This window comes from Cryptomeria japonica, chromosome 1 (genome assembly GCF_030272615.1).
Source record: "Cryptomeria japonica chromosome 1, Sugi_1.0, whole genome shotgun sequence".
Taxonomy (NCBI): domain Eukaryota; kingdom Viridiplantae; phylum Streptophyta; class Pinopsida; order Cupressales; family Cupressaceae; genus Cryptomeria; species Cryptomeria japonica.
Window position 1 is genome coordinate 17,461,749 of NC_081405.1, and position 18,622 is coordinate 17,480,370.

General features: G+C 37.6%; 1 protein-coding gene across 2 annotated transcripts in view; it reads left to right on the forward strand.

The window, feature by feature from the left end:
* The window catches only part of LOC131068208 (U3 snoRNP-associated protein-like EMB2271), a 44,851-nt gene that overhangs the window by 20,608 nt on the left and 5,621 nt on the right, over nt 1-18,622 (forward strand). For both annotated transcript variants that reach the window (XR_009111958.2, XM_058003390.2), the window contains exon 6: nt 5,631-5,696. Coding sequence is in view for 1 of the 2 variants with exons in the window: in XM_058003390.2 (XP_057859373.1) it covers nt 5,631-5,696 (66 nt within the window). In the remaining variant the exon portion in view is untranslated. The remainder of the gene's footprint in view (nt 1-5,630; nt 5,697-18,622) is intronic.

The window sequence follows — 18,622 nt, forward strand, 5'->3', positions numbered from 1 at the left end:
TTTGGAAATCAAACAAAATCAGTTTGTGGTGTTTACAATGACATAGATGGTTTCAGTTGTAATAGTTATTGTGGGTTTTGCTTATAAATTGGAGTTAGAAGATATTTACTTTGCTGCAGTTGTAAATCAAGTTTCAGACTTGATAATATGCTTTTGAATATCATAAAATACATTTCAGTGGTGTTCTATGAGGTTTCATTAAATTTAATGTCCTTTTATGCAAGACTAGCTCACTAGATTTGGTGTTTTTGGTAAAATTTGGGATAATATTTGTGAATCTATTTTCCAGATCTGAAAGTAATATTAAATTTTGGGTTGAGGACATTACACTAAATTAAACTATAGCAATGAAATTTAGGAAAATAATCCATTAACATGAAGCAAAATAGGGAAAGAAAAAATAGGTGCAATTATAAGTGGGAAAAGAGGGGGCTTAGGGATGTCAAGATCATGGAGGCAAAAAAGGTTTCTCATTTTGTGTTCTTGATTTCTTTCAAATTATATAATTTGTTTATTCATTATAATAAAAATTAAATAGTTATCTAGGGATGTAGGGTACAAGTATTGATATGGGCCCACCATTCAAATTAGCTTATGTGAGTAAATAAATTTGGATATGGCTATATCATTTATAAATAACAGTCACCAGAAATTGTGGGGGTAGGGGTGGGGATGGGGATGGGGACAAGGATATGGTCTATGATCCTATATAATGAAGTCTTGTGGTAATTTATCAGTAAAAACATATGAAATGAAGGAATTTGAAATGAGGAAAAGGAACTAGATGAAAAAAAATAATAATAACTAAATGGAGAGAATAGTGGGGAAGGTTTTGCTATTACATCTTGAGATTAAATTGTGATAGAAATGATATTTTCTTTTTCAAATTATGCATTGGAATCAATCGTTGAGAATAATAAATTAGTTGCGTCTATTTTTATCATTTATCACTAAATCATACCTGATTCTGAGATAAACAATGTGGTTCTTCAAATCAGTGAAACATAGTATTCCACTATTCCTTATTTATTGATTTGAAGTTTTTTGGATAATCACTTATAGACTGGTGGTCGATAGAACAAATATGCTGTGAGAGATGGAATGGGATAGAGTCAAGCCAAAAAGGGAGGAAAATTGTGGAAGAATGTTTGTTAAGTCACATGCTAGTCTGCATACATACTTTATTCATGGGAACAAAATGCAGTTGATGGTTTTGGCCATAGTTGAACTTCTTCCATACAGGAAAACATAACAGCACTAAAAGGTCATCCAAGGACTTGAAATCAGACCTTAAGCAATAAGCATCAGGTCTAATTAGATGAACTCAGACGTAATGAAGGAAGATGGACCTACAAGGCACCTAATGCAAGCAAGTACCTAAATCCCGCTCATCCTTGTTTGTCTAGACAAGGGTCTTAAATCGGCTCTAACACCTTACATTTGTGCACAGCAACCCCTGAATCCCACTCTTTCTTTGTGCATGCGTACCCCTCTAATGCGCTCATGAGGGTAAATGATGATGTTTGTGCATGCATATGTTCAAAATGTGCTCAAAGGAGGTTTGGTTCTGATTTGAAAGTAGCGAATCAGGTCTTAAGACACATATAAATCAGACCTTAAACAATGAAAATCCGGCTTTCGAAGTGGTGAAACTGTGAAACATGCAGAACAGAGGTAATCAGGCCTGCAATCAGCCCTAAAAATATAAAGATTAGACCTGCATGGGTTGAAGCAAACCTAAATCAGATCTAATCCTGATTAGCAGCCCAGATCTAATCTCAGAGCAGACTTAATTTAATTTAATTTAATTTATATGTGAAGGATGAGTTGATGCTTTGATGCTGGGTGCTTAATACATGGTAGATGGTATAAAATCTTGCCCTAGCCGACTTGGTTGCAAGAGAAAAAAGAAACAAATCAAAACATATATCTAGCCGACACCTTATGCAAACCTCTCCATCTAATGCGCTTGAGTTGTGCATAAAAGGGCCCTAAATGCGCTCTTCTTGTGCACTTTACCCCCTTAAACTCACTAAGGGGTAGAGCAAGCTCGAAGTTGGCCTATGGTAAGAGGGAGATAAAAATTAATAAGGGCAAAATAAATATTTCAAGGCCAGCTGACTCAATTAAATTGGTTAAGGGAATAAAAGAGAGAATTAGGCCTTTTACTGAGGCATCATTCAATGCAATCAAAGCCCGATTTAGAAGTGGCATATCTTTAAATAAGCACAGAGGAGCAGACCAACATTAATGCATTTTTAAGCCAGCAGCCTTAAGAAAACTTTAGATCAGAAATTTAAATCAGAGGAGCTTATTTGAAAAAAAGAACGTCTTTTCTTTTAGTATCTTGATCTGAGTATGTTTGTTTTTCAGGTTTAGGAATGGGCATACAAGGATGTATGAAGATTCACCAATGCAAAGATCAGCATCAAGCGTAAGCGTGCGTAAGGGGGATTCAAGTTTCATACTCAGCACAACAGCATGAAGGGAGAAGTCAAGAAATAATGTAAGGAAGGGAAATTCAATTTAAAGGCCAACTTATGTTTTGATTAGCTACCTATCAAATGTGCTCATGCATTGTGTTATACAAGTTTACCCTGGAAATGCACTCAGCATCCTTCATTTTGTGCAGAACAGTACTAAAATCTTGCTCAAGGATGGGTGCAATGCAAACTAACTCTCCAATCCCGCCCTGCAATAAGGGGAATGAAATGCACCTATGGAATGTAGTAGCAAAGATCATATCTTAAGGCACCAAAATCAGGAATGAGGGATGGCCATTCAGGTCTTAGGGTTTTAAGTCAGACCCTAAAGCATCAGAAACTGGATCCTAAGCAACGAATTTCAGACCTTGAAGGACCTAAATGCCTAGAACTCAGGCCTATGGATATAAAGTCAGACCTAATCCGTTAAATGCAAGATGGAGACGAGTAAGGGAGGTTTTGAATATTGTAGCATCAAAGCCTACATTGCAACATGAAGGAATCATGGCAAGGAGGAAGCATATGAAGCAAGTACAGCATAAGCTATACAAGGACCCACAACAAGGACTTATGACATGAGAAGGATAAGGATCTACACTCATAAGCTCATCAATGCAAGGAGGGTTTAAGGGATGAAATTCATCAAGATGGAGCTTAGAAGGAGGCTTGGAGGAGCATCAAGGAAGCATGTAATTCAAGAAATCTAGAGTATCATAAGGACTCAAGCATAGTACTTGTAAGGACTATAACCATTACATCAATGGGTTCAAATGTACAACATTAGGATGTTAAGGGCATAGCAATGAGGGTGGGGATATTTGACAATCTTGAATTTCCTTCGAAAATCCAAGAATAGTTGTTAGTATAAGGAGATGGTCCCAATTGAGGAATTAATTGCATCAAAGTCAAAGTATGGACACTACAAAGTCTACCTTAAAACATCATCAAAAGGGAGATGCAACACCCCTACAACAAGTGAAGTAATTCAAGTCTAAAGTTGGGATCAAGGTAGAAATGCATCACAAGAAGGTGAATTCCCAAGATAGTGAATGGAAATGCAAACGTGATCAAGGAAGTAGATAGTTTCAGAAGAGTTAAGCAAAGTTAGAAGGTTTGCTTGATCACTCAAAGATGATGCAATTTGGGAATATGCCCCATCACATCATATCAAGCTTGGATAATGCTGAGTATCAAGAGATATTGCTCAACCACAAACACTTCATGATGATCTACATGGCAAGCTGAGGTGGCATCCTATTCACATCCAACCAATCAAGTTCTTCCAAGTCAACACGTTTAGGTTCATTGAACCTGATTTATTCAAGGTGGAGCAAGTGACACATGGTAGTGCTTTGAAGTTTGCTCCATATACCTAACCTCAATTCTTATTGGTACACACTCAAAGAATTACATGTGTCCTAAATTTTGTAATTAGTTCATAGGCGAGAGGGAGTTTGTTGTAAGAAACCCTAATTAGGGTTTCATTTTGTAATCTTGTCTGTTGATTTCAAATCAATATGGACCTTTGAATTGCAATGAGCTTTCTATATAAGGCTCAATCATCTCATTTGTAAAGGTTAATAGTTAATAGCCAAATAGTTAGTAGTAGTTGATAGCTAGAGTAGAGTAGGAGGAAAGGAGATAGTTGCCAAGGCTTGTTGTAATAATAATACTATTTTCATTGAAGAGATGGTGGATTTTGGTGTGCTATTTCAACTTGTTGCATGGTCTCTACATCTCATAGCGTAAATGTTTGTTAGATGAATGGAATACTTTATTGTTGATGAATGGTGAAACTTGTGTTCATACCACTTGCAGTTTGTTGAATGCAAATTATAGTTTGTGGTTAAAGTGAACTTGATTAAAACGCTTAATTTCAATTACTATATGCTCATTGTTCATAACGTTGGTGTGCATAGGCGATATGCCAATCATTTGCTCATCCCTAGGAGATTGCACCATCTTTGTGTAGTTGTTCCCGCATGGCGAAGGAAAGCTTGGTTTGGTGTCACCGATTCAATAATCATTTTCTACATTCTTAGGATTAGCATAGGATCTCCTAACCCTTATCCTCTTTTGTCTTTATTTTTCCAGTGAGTTAGTATAGAGTCCATGTTCTAGCATAGTTCAAAATGTAAGTACCCTTGTGATTCCAACAAAATCACATCAATTCACTGAGTCTATCCACATCATTAAGTGGCATAGTTCGCTTTGTAAACCTTGGAGTCATCTCATTTGATCACATTGTATAGCATATGAGGTTTCTTTGTTCAAGAGAGGATAGAATACTTTGGTATTTTATTCTATGTTTGAGGTGTCTTAAAAAACACCTCAACACATTCCTTAGTCGAAGCTGCATGCCCTAACCCACTGTTGTGTGCCAAAAAAAGGTCAAAATGTCATTGAAAACAGCAATTTTAATCAATTGCAATGAGTTTTACACAAAAAATTGCCATTTTTGCATATACGCATGGGCTTTTTGGGATGAAACCATTGTGAGTTTTTGAAAAACTCATTGGTGAGTATATTAGCGAGTAACTCATATGGGCTTGATAGCTCGCGAGTTGTGGGAGTTTCTAGCGAGTTCTACAACCTTGGGTTATACATTCTAATCCACATTGGTGTATTCAAAATGTTGTGCTTAGGAGGGTCAAACTTTGGCTTCCCATCCTTGATGTAGAATCCAACTTTGTCCATTAGCCAAGGGCCCCCTTTTTGTATTTCCTCTTGAATCTTTGATTCACACTCAACTTGGAAGAAGCCTTTTGGCAGATCATGGACTTTCAACTCCTGCCCTTGCTCTTCTTGCCTTCTGAAACTTTCCTTACATTGGTTTATTATTCTACTTTGCTTCTCCACATTTTTTTTCTCCTCATCTTTCTGTCTCTTCTGTGCTTTTTCGGCTCTATCATCTCTATGTCTCTCTCTGATTTAGATTAATATTTTATTATAATTGCCTTTTTATGTTTGGGTCTTCAGACTGGTACACAACCATGATTCCTTTAGTATTATATTATATTCTATATTTCTTGTTTTGTGCATTTTGTATGCTCTGAGGTGATACCTTATTTGAAATATTTAGCCCATGTTCATTTTATGTCAGTTATTCTGAATAGATGTCTTGTTTGCCATGCTTTGAGAAAACAGACTGGATTTGTTAATTCACTCGCATTTGCACGGTCTGGACGATTTCTTATTGCTGGAGTTGGGCAGGTACATGTTTTTCTTTTATTTTCAATCTTAGTTCAATAAGTTTCAAAGCCATTGTATGTTTTATTTTCAGTTTATATTGAAGGTTTGGATTTGTGTTTCTATGGTGGAAAATAACTGCTCAAGGTTGAATTCTTGTCTGTTGCTCTCAATATTCAACGATCTAAAAGAATGCTGAAATGTATAAGATACATGGAATGACATTGTTGTCTGTGGCAGGAGCATTTTTCTTTCATGATAAATGTGGTCTTGCATTTCTGTGGTTGCACTGAATGCTTTCTATTCTCCTACTAATAAAACATTGATTTATAAGGGTTAGTCTATTTGATTAATTACTAGATTAAATGTGCATTATGCCTCTATCTCACTAGCTCAATGTTTTTCAATAAAGATTCACATAACCATATACCTTGTATCTTGCTTTACCATTTGATTAAGATCAAGTTTTGGATGACCATGAAAGATAAACAATTCTATGATCAAAATTTCATAAATGTTTGCATAGCTTTCTGTTATTTGCTATTTTTATGAGCCTTCCCAATTGATTAAAATATTGATTATCATGTTGGACCATTTCTATGTCATTTTTGCACAACGGCAATACTAGATATATTATGGACATGCAGATATCTATGGTAAATGTTAGTCCATGTACACATTTAGGTGAACATAGAAGCTTTGGATGTCTCTGAATGCTAAATTTAACTTGGCTTTTATTGAGAACTATCCAGCTATCTGCATCAATTGCATCCACAGCTATTTGTATAATTCTTTACAATGAAATAATGATATGATACAATTTTCTACAAATGTAAGTAGCTACATGGATCTCAAAAACACAACCAGCAAAAGAAACTGTAAATAGAGTGCCTAAGAAAGTAGGAGGTGTTTAAGAAGGAATGTAAAGCCCCCCACAAAAAACACAGCGCAGAATTGTGCAAACAAGTCAAACATACCTTAGTTTAAAAACTGCAAGACAAAATGCTGGCTGAGTCACTTGTGGATAATGAGTTTTTTTTCTGATTCCTTGGCAAGTTACTTGCAAGTAAACATGCCAAAACTGGTGAGTTTGACAGAAAACCTTGCTTGTCGGTGCAAAACAAGATTCTCCAGACAAAAACATCAGAACACTTAATTATAAACAATTTGGTCTTCCAGCAGTCACTCCTTTGGTGCATTAACATTTGGTGAATTTTCAGGCAATTTCAACATGTTTTGCTTATCTTTGGCTGATTTGACAACATTTTTGGTAGCATTTGAAAGGTATTGAACAATGCCCCTACTCATTTATTTATTTATTTTTAGATTCTTGTTTTGTTTTACCTTCTCATTCTAGGATTTTATTATTATTATTATTTTGGTTTAACTAGATGCTGAAATGATAATTCGATGTTGTAATTAATTAAAGGAATACTCATATAAAAAATTGCAAGACGATTTTCTCATGATAGAAACGATCAAGAATAGAAACATGAAAGACAAAAAAGAAACTTCCTAAAACTAACTAAAGACGAAATATATAAACGGAAGTTTCTAAATACTAACTAAATGACTAATATGACCATTATATCAATAATACAATCTGAAAACCCTCCAACAGAGAAAGAACCCACAAATTTTGTGTGAAAAAATTGTGCAAAAAATGAATCGAGAAACCATGATTTTTGAAGAGAAAATCGTGCAAAACGCTCCATGATTTTTTGTGGAGAAAAATCAGAAAATCCATCCACGATTTTTGAGGCAAAATCGCATAAAACCCTCCGGTCTATTAAAAAACTTTAGTCATGACCATCACAAGTAATAAACAGAAATAATTTCTCCCTGATTTTAGTGGAAAAATCAAGCAAAACCCTTCCATGATTTTTTGTGGAAAAAATCAGAAAATGCACGAATTTTTTTACTAAAAAAATTCACCAAAAAGGAATCTAAGCTTTGATACCATGAAATGATAATTCAATGTCGTAATTAATTAAGGAGAGGAATACTCTCCTTATATAGAAAAATACAAGACGATTTTTCCATAACAGAAATGATTGAGAATAGAAACACGAAAGACAAAAAGGAAACTTCTTGAAACTAACTAAAGATGAAAGACAAACGGAAGTTTCTAAATTCTAACTAAATGACTAAGATGACCATTATATCAATATTACAATATTATTTTGATAGATGCTATTATGATAGGGTTTGAAATTGAGTTATTTTTTTGAGATATGATTTAATGGAAGTAATAAAGTTGGTGGCAAGACTAGACATCCGCCTAGTAGAATGAAACCTCAAGGGGAAACACAAGACTACTTGTGTGTAAACATTGTGTTATGTAGATGATAGAAGGCATCGATGAGCTCAAATAGTATCTTGTGCAGACTCTTGGAAGTTATGTTTCTCTTTGTGATAAAGGGCAGATTAAGGTAATGCTCCCCTTTCTTTATATAAGTTATGGAAATTAGAAAACAAAAGGACTATTGTGGCATTAGTAGCTATAGTGGGGTCTTCACTTGAGATTAAAGTAATGAGCTCTTGCATTGGCTCTGTGAATAACTGATTCACTGGTAAAAATATCTTGTTTATTTATAAATTGGGAAAAGATTACAATTTATAGAAATACAAAACACTGTAGATATTTAAGAAGACACCTACTTCTAACTACTTGTTACTGTAGACATTTAAGATGTCTAACAGCCAATTACGTTATTGACCATTAACAATAATAATATTAAATATTATTCTAACACCTTCCCTTAATGGTCAATATGTCAAAAACACCAAGTTGCCCCTTGAATTTTACAAATTTATCTGGGCTTAGAGACTTGGTGAGAATATCCGCAGTCTGATCCGCTGTCGGAACATATTGCAATTGAACTGATCCGTCTTCTACCAGCTTGCAGATGTAATGACAATGAAGCTCGACATGCTTGGTACGTTCATGGAAGATTGGATTTTTGGTCAGTTTGAGCACCCCTTGATTATCAATATACAAGGGAGAAGGCCCTGCTTGCGACATTTGCATGTCAGAAAGCATCCTTCGAAGCCAAACTGCCTCACATGCGTTGTGACTATTCCTCGGTATTCAGCTTCGGTCGAGGAAAGAGCCACGACTTGTTGCTTCTTGCTGCTCCAAGTGACGACACCAATACCCAAACTGACTATGTACCCAGAAGTGGATTTTCTGTCATCCACTGATCTTGCCCAATCTGAGTCAGTATAACCAATCAGCTTTGGATTGTTGCACCTGTTATACAAAATGCCATAGTCTGAAGTGCCTTTCACATATCGCAGTACTCGCTTAGCTGCAATCCAATGATCAGCTTTTGGGGTTGCCATGAAGCGAGAGATGTAGCTGATAGCAAAACAGATGTCAGGTCTAGTGGCAGTGAGGTAGATGAGGCTACCTACTAGTTGCCTGAATTCGGTTTCATCTACTGTAGGTGAATCGGACTTGGCTGATAACTTCAGCCCTTTCTCCATAGGTTTGGAAGCAGGTTTACAATCCTACATTCGAAACTTGTCAAGCAAACTGCGGGCATACTTGGATTGTGAAATAAAGATATTGTCATCAGTCTGCCGCACTTCGACACCTAAGCGATAATGGAGAAGCCCCAAATTTGTCATGTCAAAAGCTTGGCACAAGTCGTGTTTGATGGCTGTAATCAAATGTGCGGAATTGCCAGTAACGATCAAGTCATCCACGTAGGCAACAAGAAAGAGGATACAATCATCAGAGAGTTTGACTTACAGATTAGTGTCAGAGGGACTGCGTTGAAAATCATGTTCAACCAAATACTGATCAATCTTGAAGTACCAAGCCCGAGGGGCTTGCTTCAAGCCATAGAGGGTTTTTACTAATCTACAACTCACCGTTGAGGAATGCACTCTTAACATCCATCTGATGAAGTTTCCATCCAAACTGAGCTGCAATGGCGAGAAGAAGACGAATTGTACTCATCTTGGCAATTGGAGCAAAAGTCTCCTCGTAGTCAATGCCCTCTCGCTATGTAAAACCTCGAGCAACCAATCTGACCTTGTACTTATCCAAAGTACCATCTGCATGATACTTGACTTTGTAAATCCATTTACAGCTGATAGGTTTCTTCCCAAAAGGCAAATCAGAAAGACCCCAAGTGTTATTCTTCAGAAGACTATGATATTCTATCTCTATAGCCTTTAGCCTCTAAATACGTCTGGGGCTCAGAGATGTTGTGGATGTTGGCCATAAGTGCAAGGTGTACTATATTTTGTTGCTTTCTCTTGCGGCGAACTGATTTATCCTCAAGAAGCTCATCATCACGAAGATCTCATATTGTCTTGGCTCACCATTTAGGTCTGAGGGTAGAAGTACCAACATCTGGCATTGGAGGAACAACATCCCCTGGAGTTTTCGAAACAAAATCATCTGGATGCAAATTCTCTGAAAAATCAGGTGGTGCTGGATCGGTAGATTCCTCATCTTCAGAGTTAGAATGCTCTGAAGCCCTCCCATCATGGGAACCAAGAGGAAGACGAACACCAACATCAAAAGACTTCACAGATGGAGTTGTAGGACTAGGAGTAGTAGAAGGCATAAATGGACCACTAGTCTCATCAACCACAACATCACGATTGAAAATGAGACAATCTGTCTCCACATCAATCAACTTGGAGGCCTTGTGGTTGTTGTTGTAACCAGCAAACATAAGTGTTTGGCTCTTTGAGTCCAGCTTAGCAGGTTTGTCGTCCGGAATCCATACATGAGCGGTAGAACCAAAGACTTTCAAATGACCCACTTTAGGCTTGCGTCCTGACCAGGCTTCTTCAGAAGTCATCTTCTTGACGACATGTGTAGGTGACTGATTCCTACGTTTCAACGACACCATTTTGCTGAGGGTTGTATGGTGTGGTGAGGTGGTGTTTAATGCCATGTGTAGCACAAAATGTAGAGAAGTCATTGGAACAAAACTCTCCCCCATTATCTGACCTTAGAGTGGCAATCTAAGAACCAGATTCTTTCTCAACTAAGGCCTTAAACTTGCTGAAATGTATTGAACACATCTGATTTATTTTTCAGAAAATACACCCACATTTTACGATTGAAATCGTCAACAAATAACAAGAAGTACCTGCAACCAGTAACAGATGGAGTGTTCGTTGGCCCACATACATTAGCGTGAACCAATTGAAGGACCTTGGAGGCTCGCCAAGAATCACCATCCGAGAATGGTGTCCAATGCTGCTTCCCAGCTTGATAGGCTGCACAAACTCCATGATTTTGAGGTTGGATCTTAGGTAAACCAGTAACCAAACCCTCCCGATATAACTGAGAGATATAGTGCATGTTTAAGTGCCCATGACGCTGATGCAAAGTGTTCTAATGGATGCACTTTGAGCAACCAAAGTGTGCTCGTGAGAATCACCAGAACTAGCAAGTCTATATAGACCATGATCCTCAAGTCGCATAGCAATTGTAGTACGAGTCTCCCTATCAACGATGCTACAGATGGACGAACTGAAGACAACATCTAATTGAGGAGAATGCCTCATGATTTGAGTGACGGAGAGGAGATTATGTTCCATGCTTGGAACATAGTAGACATCAAGAAAAAATAAATTTCTACCTCCTGAGTGAATTTGGACAGTGCCCTTACTAGCAATTGTGTACTCTTCTCCTGCTCCGAAGATTACTGAATCCGAGAATGGTTCAAATTTCGTGAACCAATCCCGATGATGAGTAAAATGCCGCGAAGCCCTTGAATCAATATACCAGGCAGAAGAGTGGATTGGATTTGTTGTTCTCTTGGCCATAAAAGCATAGAAAGTAGATTCTTTCTGCTCTGAGTGTTCGACGACATTTGCTTTCTGTTGAGACCCTCCTTGCTTCTTTTGTTCAGAAGCTAATTGAATTCGGCACTCGACTTTCATTTGACCAAACTTAGGACAATAATTGCACTGAACGTTCTTCTTCTTCTTGTTGTCCTGAGAGGAACCAGAGCCTTTCGGCTGAGAAGACTGAGCCTTACCTTTGTTCTTCGCAAAAGATTTGGCAGAGAACGCTTGCTTGGTGGAGGTGGAACTGGTACTGCTTCCAAACTGTTGGCACCACCGATCTTGTTGTAAAAGCTTGTTGCAAAGATCGGAAAACTTCAAATCGACGTCTGTGGAAGTGATATTGAGCTTTTCGATGAAATGCTCATAAGATTTTGGCAAACTCTTTAGAGTGATGACGACCATGTCCTCTTCCTCCATTGTGTGACCAATCGCCTCAAGTTGGTCACGGATGTCCTTGATCTTGGTCAAGTGATCCTGCAGAGGTGTCCTTTCGTCCATCATAATCGAAAAGAGCATGTTTAGAAAGAATGCTTTGCTCTTGTCAGAGGTTTCATGGAGACTCTTCAAATGATCCCATTTCTCCTTCGCAGTTTTGCCGGACGGTACCTTAGGTAGCTGCTCATCGGTGATGGAGAGTTTGATGAGCATGATTGCTTCCCGATTGCGCTCATCCTATTTGTCTTGATCTTTGTCGGCTGTGGTTGGACGTTGAGACGTGCCCAAAACAACTGCATCAAGACATCGATACTAAAAAATGGTCAGCATATGCTGCTTCCAGGTGTTGTAGTTGCGGTTGTTGAATTTCTGGCTGCTTTCAAGCATTATATTCATCAGAGATGGCATCACGTACCCCGAGGTCGAACTGGTGAAGGCACGAATGCACGAAAACCAGAAGATGAAAACAGAGGGTTTTTTAAAAAGTCTGCAAGTCGGATTCTCATACAAAAACTGAAACCCTAGCATGGTTTTCGAGGCAAAATTTTTCGGAAGACCCAAAAGAGCACTTGAAAAACCCACAAGGAATCTGTAATTAGAATTATTTTTCGACTGAAGGGTCAAATTTGCAAGCTCAAAAACCAAGCCACAAAAAATGATGCACCTAGAAAAATCTGACGACAACTCAGTTCAGATTTCGGAAAACCCAACTAGAATTTACAATCAAAATAAAATTTTGACTTGAATTGAATTGTCAAAACCCTAGTCAAATGTGCAGAACCCTTAGGCGAAAAAAATCTGTAGACCTAGAAAAATCTGACGGTAACCTAGTTGAGGTTTTGAAAAACTCACGAAGAATTTTGTGATCGAAAAAAAATTTCGCCTTGAAATTGAGTGTCAAACTCCTAGCACGAGAGCGAGGCACAAGAAACCCTAGATGGGTTTTGGAGAAATTTCAAAAATATTATATAACTCCTTTAACCTAGCTCTGATACCATGTGAATAACAGATTCATTGGTAAAAATATCTTGTTTATTTATAAACTGGGAAAAGATTACATTTTATAGAAATACAAAACACTGTAGATATTTAAGAAGACACCTACTTCTATCTACCTGTTACTGTAGACATTTAAGATGTCTAACAACTAGTTACATTATTGACCATTAACAATAATAATATTAAATATTATTCTAACAGGCTCATAGATGCGAAGCTCTTTTATGATAGGTATTTCTAGTCAGCCATCATTTAGATATTCATGGTTTCTTTGTTCCACAAAACACTCGGTGCCCAATCTCCCATCAAAGTTACGACATGGAACTAAGAGAAGCCAAATCAGGTGAGGTTGACAATCACTAATTTTTGGTACTTCAATAACATATGCTTCCATGTTGCAAGGAACCCTTATTGGAAGTCAACTGTCACAAAATTGACAAAAATAGGGAAAGAGTTTAAGCTAAGTTACCGATTCTAGTACGGATTCGCGGATTCGACAATTTTTTTTCCTTGGGTACCGGTACGTCCGTACATATATATATATTTTAATTATATATATATATTCAAACATCAAAATTATATATATGTTTTGATGCATTTCATGCATCATAAAGGGGCAAAATTAGGGTTTAGATGTTAAAAAAATTGTTGGTGTAAATAATTATTCATTTTGGATATTATTACACTTAAGTTTACTTAGGAAATGCATTTCATAGTAGTTTGGGTATGAGACACTTGGGCGTTTGTGCCACATTGGGATAGTGTGTGGTAGGAGAATTTCCACCTTTTATGGTGTTGATCTTATCTTGTTGTTACATTCCACTTCATGTGGAATATTTTATTGTTTCTCCTACCTACCCACACCTATTTCCTACCTACCCTTGTTTCTTATTGAGCCACATGTCATGTTTGTGTGGTCACATATCCATATCGGCTTGCCTATATATGCAGGCTCATATTCATTGTATGTAACGATTGATGATCCAGTTGATCACATTTTGCATCTTGATAGAATACAGTTTATTCCTATCATCTATTTTGTTCTTTCTTATTTATGCTTTTCATTGCCTCTAGATCTTGGCAAAATCTCACAAAAATATTAAAATAGGTGTTTTTTAATTGTTTTTTGTGTTTTTATGACCTGTGGGCCTCGTTTTTGGGAACCCATGGGCCTTGGTTCTCTTGGGTCTGCCCGGGTTCTCCTTGGGTTCCTCCCGGGTCTTGCCTAGGTGGTTGGGTTCTCTGTGGGTTCTTTGTGGGAGGACCCACAGAGAACCTAGCCACCTAGGCAGGACTCGGGAGGAACCCAGGGAGAACTCGAGGAGAACCAAGACCCGGACCCAGCGCATTTTGCCAAGAGCTGGTATCTTAGAGTTTAAGTCATCAAACAATCATTTCGAGTGCATTGTTGTTGGATGATGTTGTTGGACATACAAAGCGCTTGGTGGAGGAACAAAAGAGGGCTTGACAAAGAAAGGGCTACACTGTTTTGTTTAAATGGGTGGATGGATGGTAGAAATTACACCCTAATTAGCTTCCTCGTTGCTTCAAATAATCAGTTGGTGTTCTTGAAGTTAGATGAGTCCTCTACTGTAGTTAAAAATATAGAGACACTATGCAAGATGTTGGATGAGGTGGGTGTGCAAACTGTTGTTCAAGTTGTGATCGATAATGCAGTCAATCAATACCTTGTTTTTGTGTGGTATAATCTTCGTATGTGTATTGAAAAGGTGGATGGAGGGAAGGGACACGCGTGATGTCATCAACCTTGATGACATAGATCCATATTTAGATTGGATCAATGATGATGTAGACCATTGATATTGAGAGAGAAGCAGCAAAATAGACGGCAGATGTAGCAGCACAAGGCTAGGAAGAGACAGTAGTTGGTGCTTCCATGGATGTGGCTGCCCATGATATGCCTAAGGAAGACATTCTTTGTCAAGTAGAATTATTATCATCCACTTCAAGAGCACCCAGACAGCCACTTAGAAGTTTAATTTGTAGAAAAAATGTTTTAAAATATTAATAGGGATTTGTAATTTATGATCATATGACAGTATGATGTATGGTGGACATCTTTTGATCTATATGAATTAGTGAAAATCTATTTTATCACTTATCTAATTTCAGTTCTATATATGTTTTTGAAGATTATTTTGTAAATATATGTGTGTATATAATGTTTCAAAATTTTGCCAAGTTGTATCTGAGTCAAATTTGGGTCTACTGAGTAATGTGTTTTAAACTATTTAATAGACCACAAGTTACACACAAAGATATAAAACAAATGAGGCTCAGCTATCCTCACATATTACATGAGGGGTAACCAAATCCCTAATGCTCATCAAGGCCATAGGGAAAATCTTGCATAACTATATAATACTATAATGGATGTGAGGGCCTCATCTAGTGAGTGGTCCAAGTTGAGAAGAGCATGAAGATTAAATCTTTGAAACATACAACAAAGAGACTTGCACAACATCCAAGGCAAAGATGTGGAAGTAGTGGAAAAGCCAGTATCACTTGCATTGGAAAAACTTTAGTGTGTGACAGCAAATCATCAATAGTTGAGATTTTTTAAGAATTATTGTATTTTTTATTTTTTACCACATTATTACTTGTAAGAATTGGCTACAAAGGTAGCCACCCAAGATCTAGAGGCAATGGAAAGCACAAGAATAAGAGAGAAATAATATGTGACAAGAACAAACCGCATTCTCATCAAGATGCAAAATAGATGGATCTTCAACTGGATTTAACATACAATGTGCATAAGCTTGCTTATAAAGGCAAGGCAAAAGGAGAAGAGAGCACACAATAATGACATGTGGCTCAATGAGATGCAAGGGTAGTTAGGAGTTAGTTAGAACTCAACCATCTGACACAAGTAACAATGCATATCCTAGGAAAGGACAATTCCACCTAAAGTGGAAATGCTCCAACTAATCCTATTCAATTCCCTAAGTAAGCTTAAGTAAAGTGTAATTATATCCTAGGAGATAAATAAAATAAATTAATTATACCAACACCCCCCCTTAAGTGAAACTTAGGGGAATGTAGACTCAAGCTAACAATGCAAGATGGGTCCCAACTACTACGCCATGTTAGGTACCCATGTACAAATGCAATGCAATCTCTCACAAATGGAGAAAGAGAGAAAAACATAGTACCAGTAATTGCTGAGCCTGCGGGCTGCAAGTACTGCGATACCCGTAGGTGCTTGCGATGTCGTAGGCTTGCAAGCCCAAAAAGATCACCCCCCCTCCGAAAAACAATTTTATATTATTTTTTATTTTAAAAAACCAAAACAAAAAACTGTCCTTTGATTTAAAATTTTTCTATGGAAAATGAAAATATATTTTATTTTATATTTTAAAAAAAAATTGTACCTACTGCTGCAGATTGTACCGCCATCCGTACAGCCAAGGGGGGAAGAATTTTTCTCAACTCTGGGTGAACTGCTAAGATTTTGGCGAATGGAAGGCGATCTTGGGGTTTTTGGACCTTCTAAGTGCAATAGCAATGTCGGATTTGGCCCAATGTGCTCCAAAATTGCAGATTGCTCCTGGGACAGATAACCACCCTTCACCTTCAAATGACTCTAGATTTGGCCTTTGGTGTCAGATTTGGACAAAATAAAAGGCAAATTTGACTTTCTCAAACCTCTTCAATCCAATGTCAACCTTAGATTTGACCCATCAAGCTCCAATTGTGATCTGCAATAGAAAGCCACGAAATGGAAAACCCCAAATTGCACCAAAATTCTCTCAAATGGCAAACCAATGGCCCTTTAATGACTCTGATACCATGTAAGAATTGGCTATGAAGGTAGCCACCCAAGATCTAGAGGCAATGGAAAGCACAAGAACAAGAGAGAAATAATATGTGACAAGAACAAGAGAGAAATAATATGTGACAAGAACAAACTGTATTCTCATCAAGATGCAAAATACCCGGATCTTGAATTGGATTTAACATACAATGTGCATAAGCCTACTTATAAAGGCAAGGCAAAAGGAGAAGAGAGCACACAGTTTTGACATGTTGCTCAATGAAATGCAAGGGTAGGTAGGAGTTAGAATTCAACCACCTGACACAAGTAAAAATGCATCGTAGGAAAGGACAATTCCACCTAAAGTGGAAATGCTCCAACTAATCCTATTCAATTCCCTAAGTAAGCTTAAGTAAAGTGTAATTATATCCTAGGAGATGAATAAACTAAATTAATTACGCCAACATTATTGGAGTCTGTATCAACACAATACAACATGATGTTGTGTAAAATAGTACATTAAATATGAAGTTTCCATACGAGTCTGGTATCTTTGAAACGTGAATAGTGTGGGGAAAGATTTAGCTGCAACTTTTGTATTTTTAGCCTTCTAGCTATGTTTAAATTACTTATAGCATTATTTGATAAGAAGTTCAAAGTTGATTATTTAGTAAAATAAATTATATTTATATATTTTTTTTGATCGGTAATATATTTTTTTTATTGAATAAAACTAAACTGTACCTCTTCAACTGGATTATATCCCTCAAACCACCCAAAAAATCCACAAAAAAAACCAAACCACCCATAAAAAAAAATCCATAAACTAGTAGTTTGCACAAACCATACCCCATATTTACAAGCATGAGAATGTCATATACATTATGCTAGACAAAAAATGGCATATACTATTCAAACTGTTCTAATTGAAAGCTCATCTTTTCAAAACAAGAATTTAACTGAAAAAAGAAATGGCACCAAGAGGTACCTTGGCCTGCAGTATCTTTATCTCTCTTTCTTCATTGCCTCTGCATTCGATGAGCTCGCAGCACTCCCAACCCTGTACACTTCACCATTCGGTCTGTTAGCCCGCGACGTATTCTGCTTGTCCATTTCTGCAAATAGACGCCTGGTTATCGGTCGCCTCCTTTGCTCCTCCTCCACCACCCTAGCTTCCTCCTTCGCCTGCCTAATAATCTTCTCCAATTCCATGATTTGAATGTACATTATCAGGCCCTCCCACCCTCTCCTCGCATCATCTTGAAATCTTTCTTTTACTTCTTCTCGACGTCTTAGAAAAGGAATTCGCAAATGCCTGCCTCTAAGCTCAGCGCGTTCCTCCAAGATGCCTTCCGAAACATTAAAGCCCCATCTCGGGACCGCCCACTCCAGCAGAGATTCCATATTGAGAAAATAATCTCTTGGCACTATCGCCGTCATCATGTTTCTCACCTCCACACAAGAATAACCAAATTCAAGTCCCCACGCCATAATTAAGGCGTAGTTGTCCCACCCTTGTTCAGTATCTATGTCTGATAACAACCACCTCCTCACCAAGAACCAATTGAACAACCCTCAAGACTAGGGGGTCCTTCGGAATGAACATGTTTTGCAGCCGTTTTGCTGGAACCGGACCCCCAAAAGCAAGCACGAGTTTAGTTGTTTTGAGTGTGAAATTGGCTTCCATATCGCACTCCCCACAAAACCGCCTAACTCTGCACAAAGACCACTATTACCACCACCAAAATCGCTCAATTGCCACAATGAGTGAATGAAAATTCCCATTCTAACAATAAATGAAGCTCTCCCAACTCCCACTGCCAATGCAGGGGAATTCAGCATTAATTGCCCGTAATACTTGAGCCAGCCTAGGCACACAAATAGAGAGAAAAAAACACATTTTGCACATTTCAAGAAT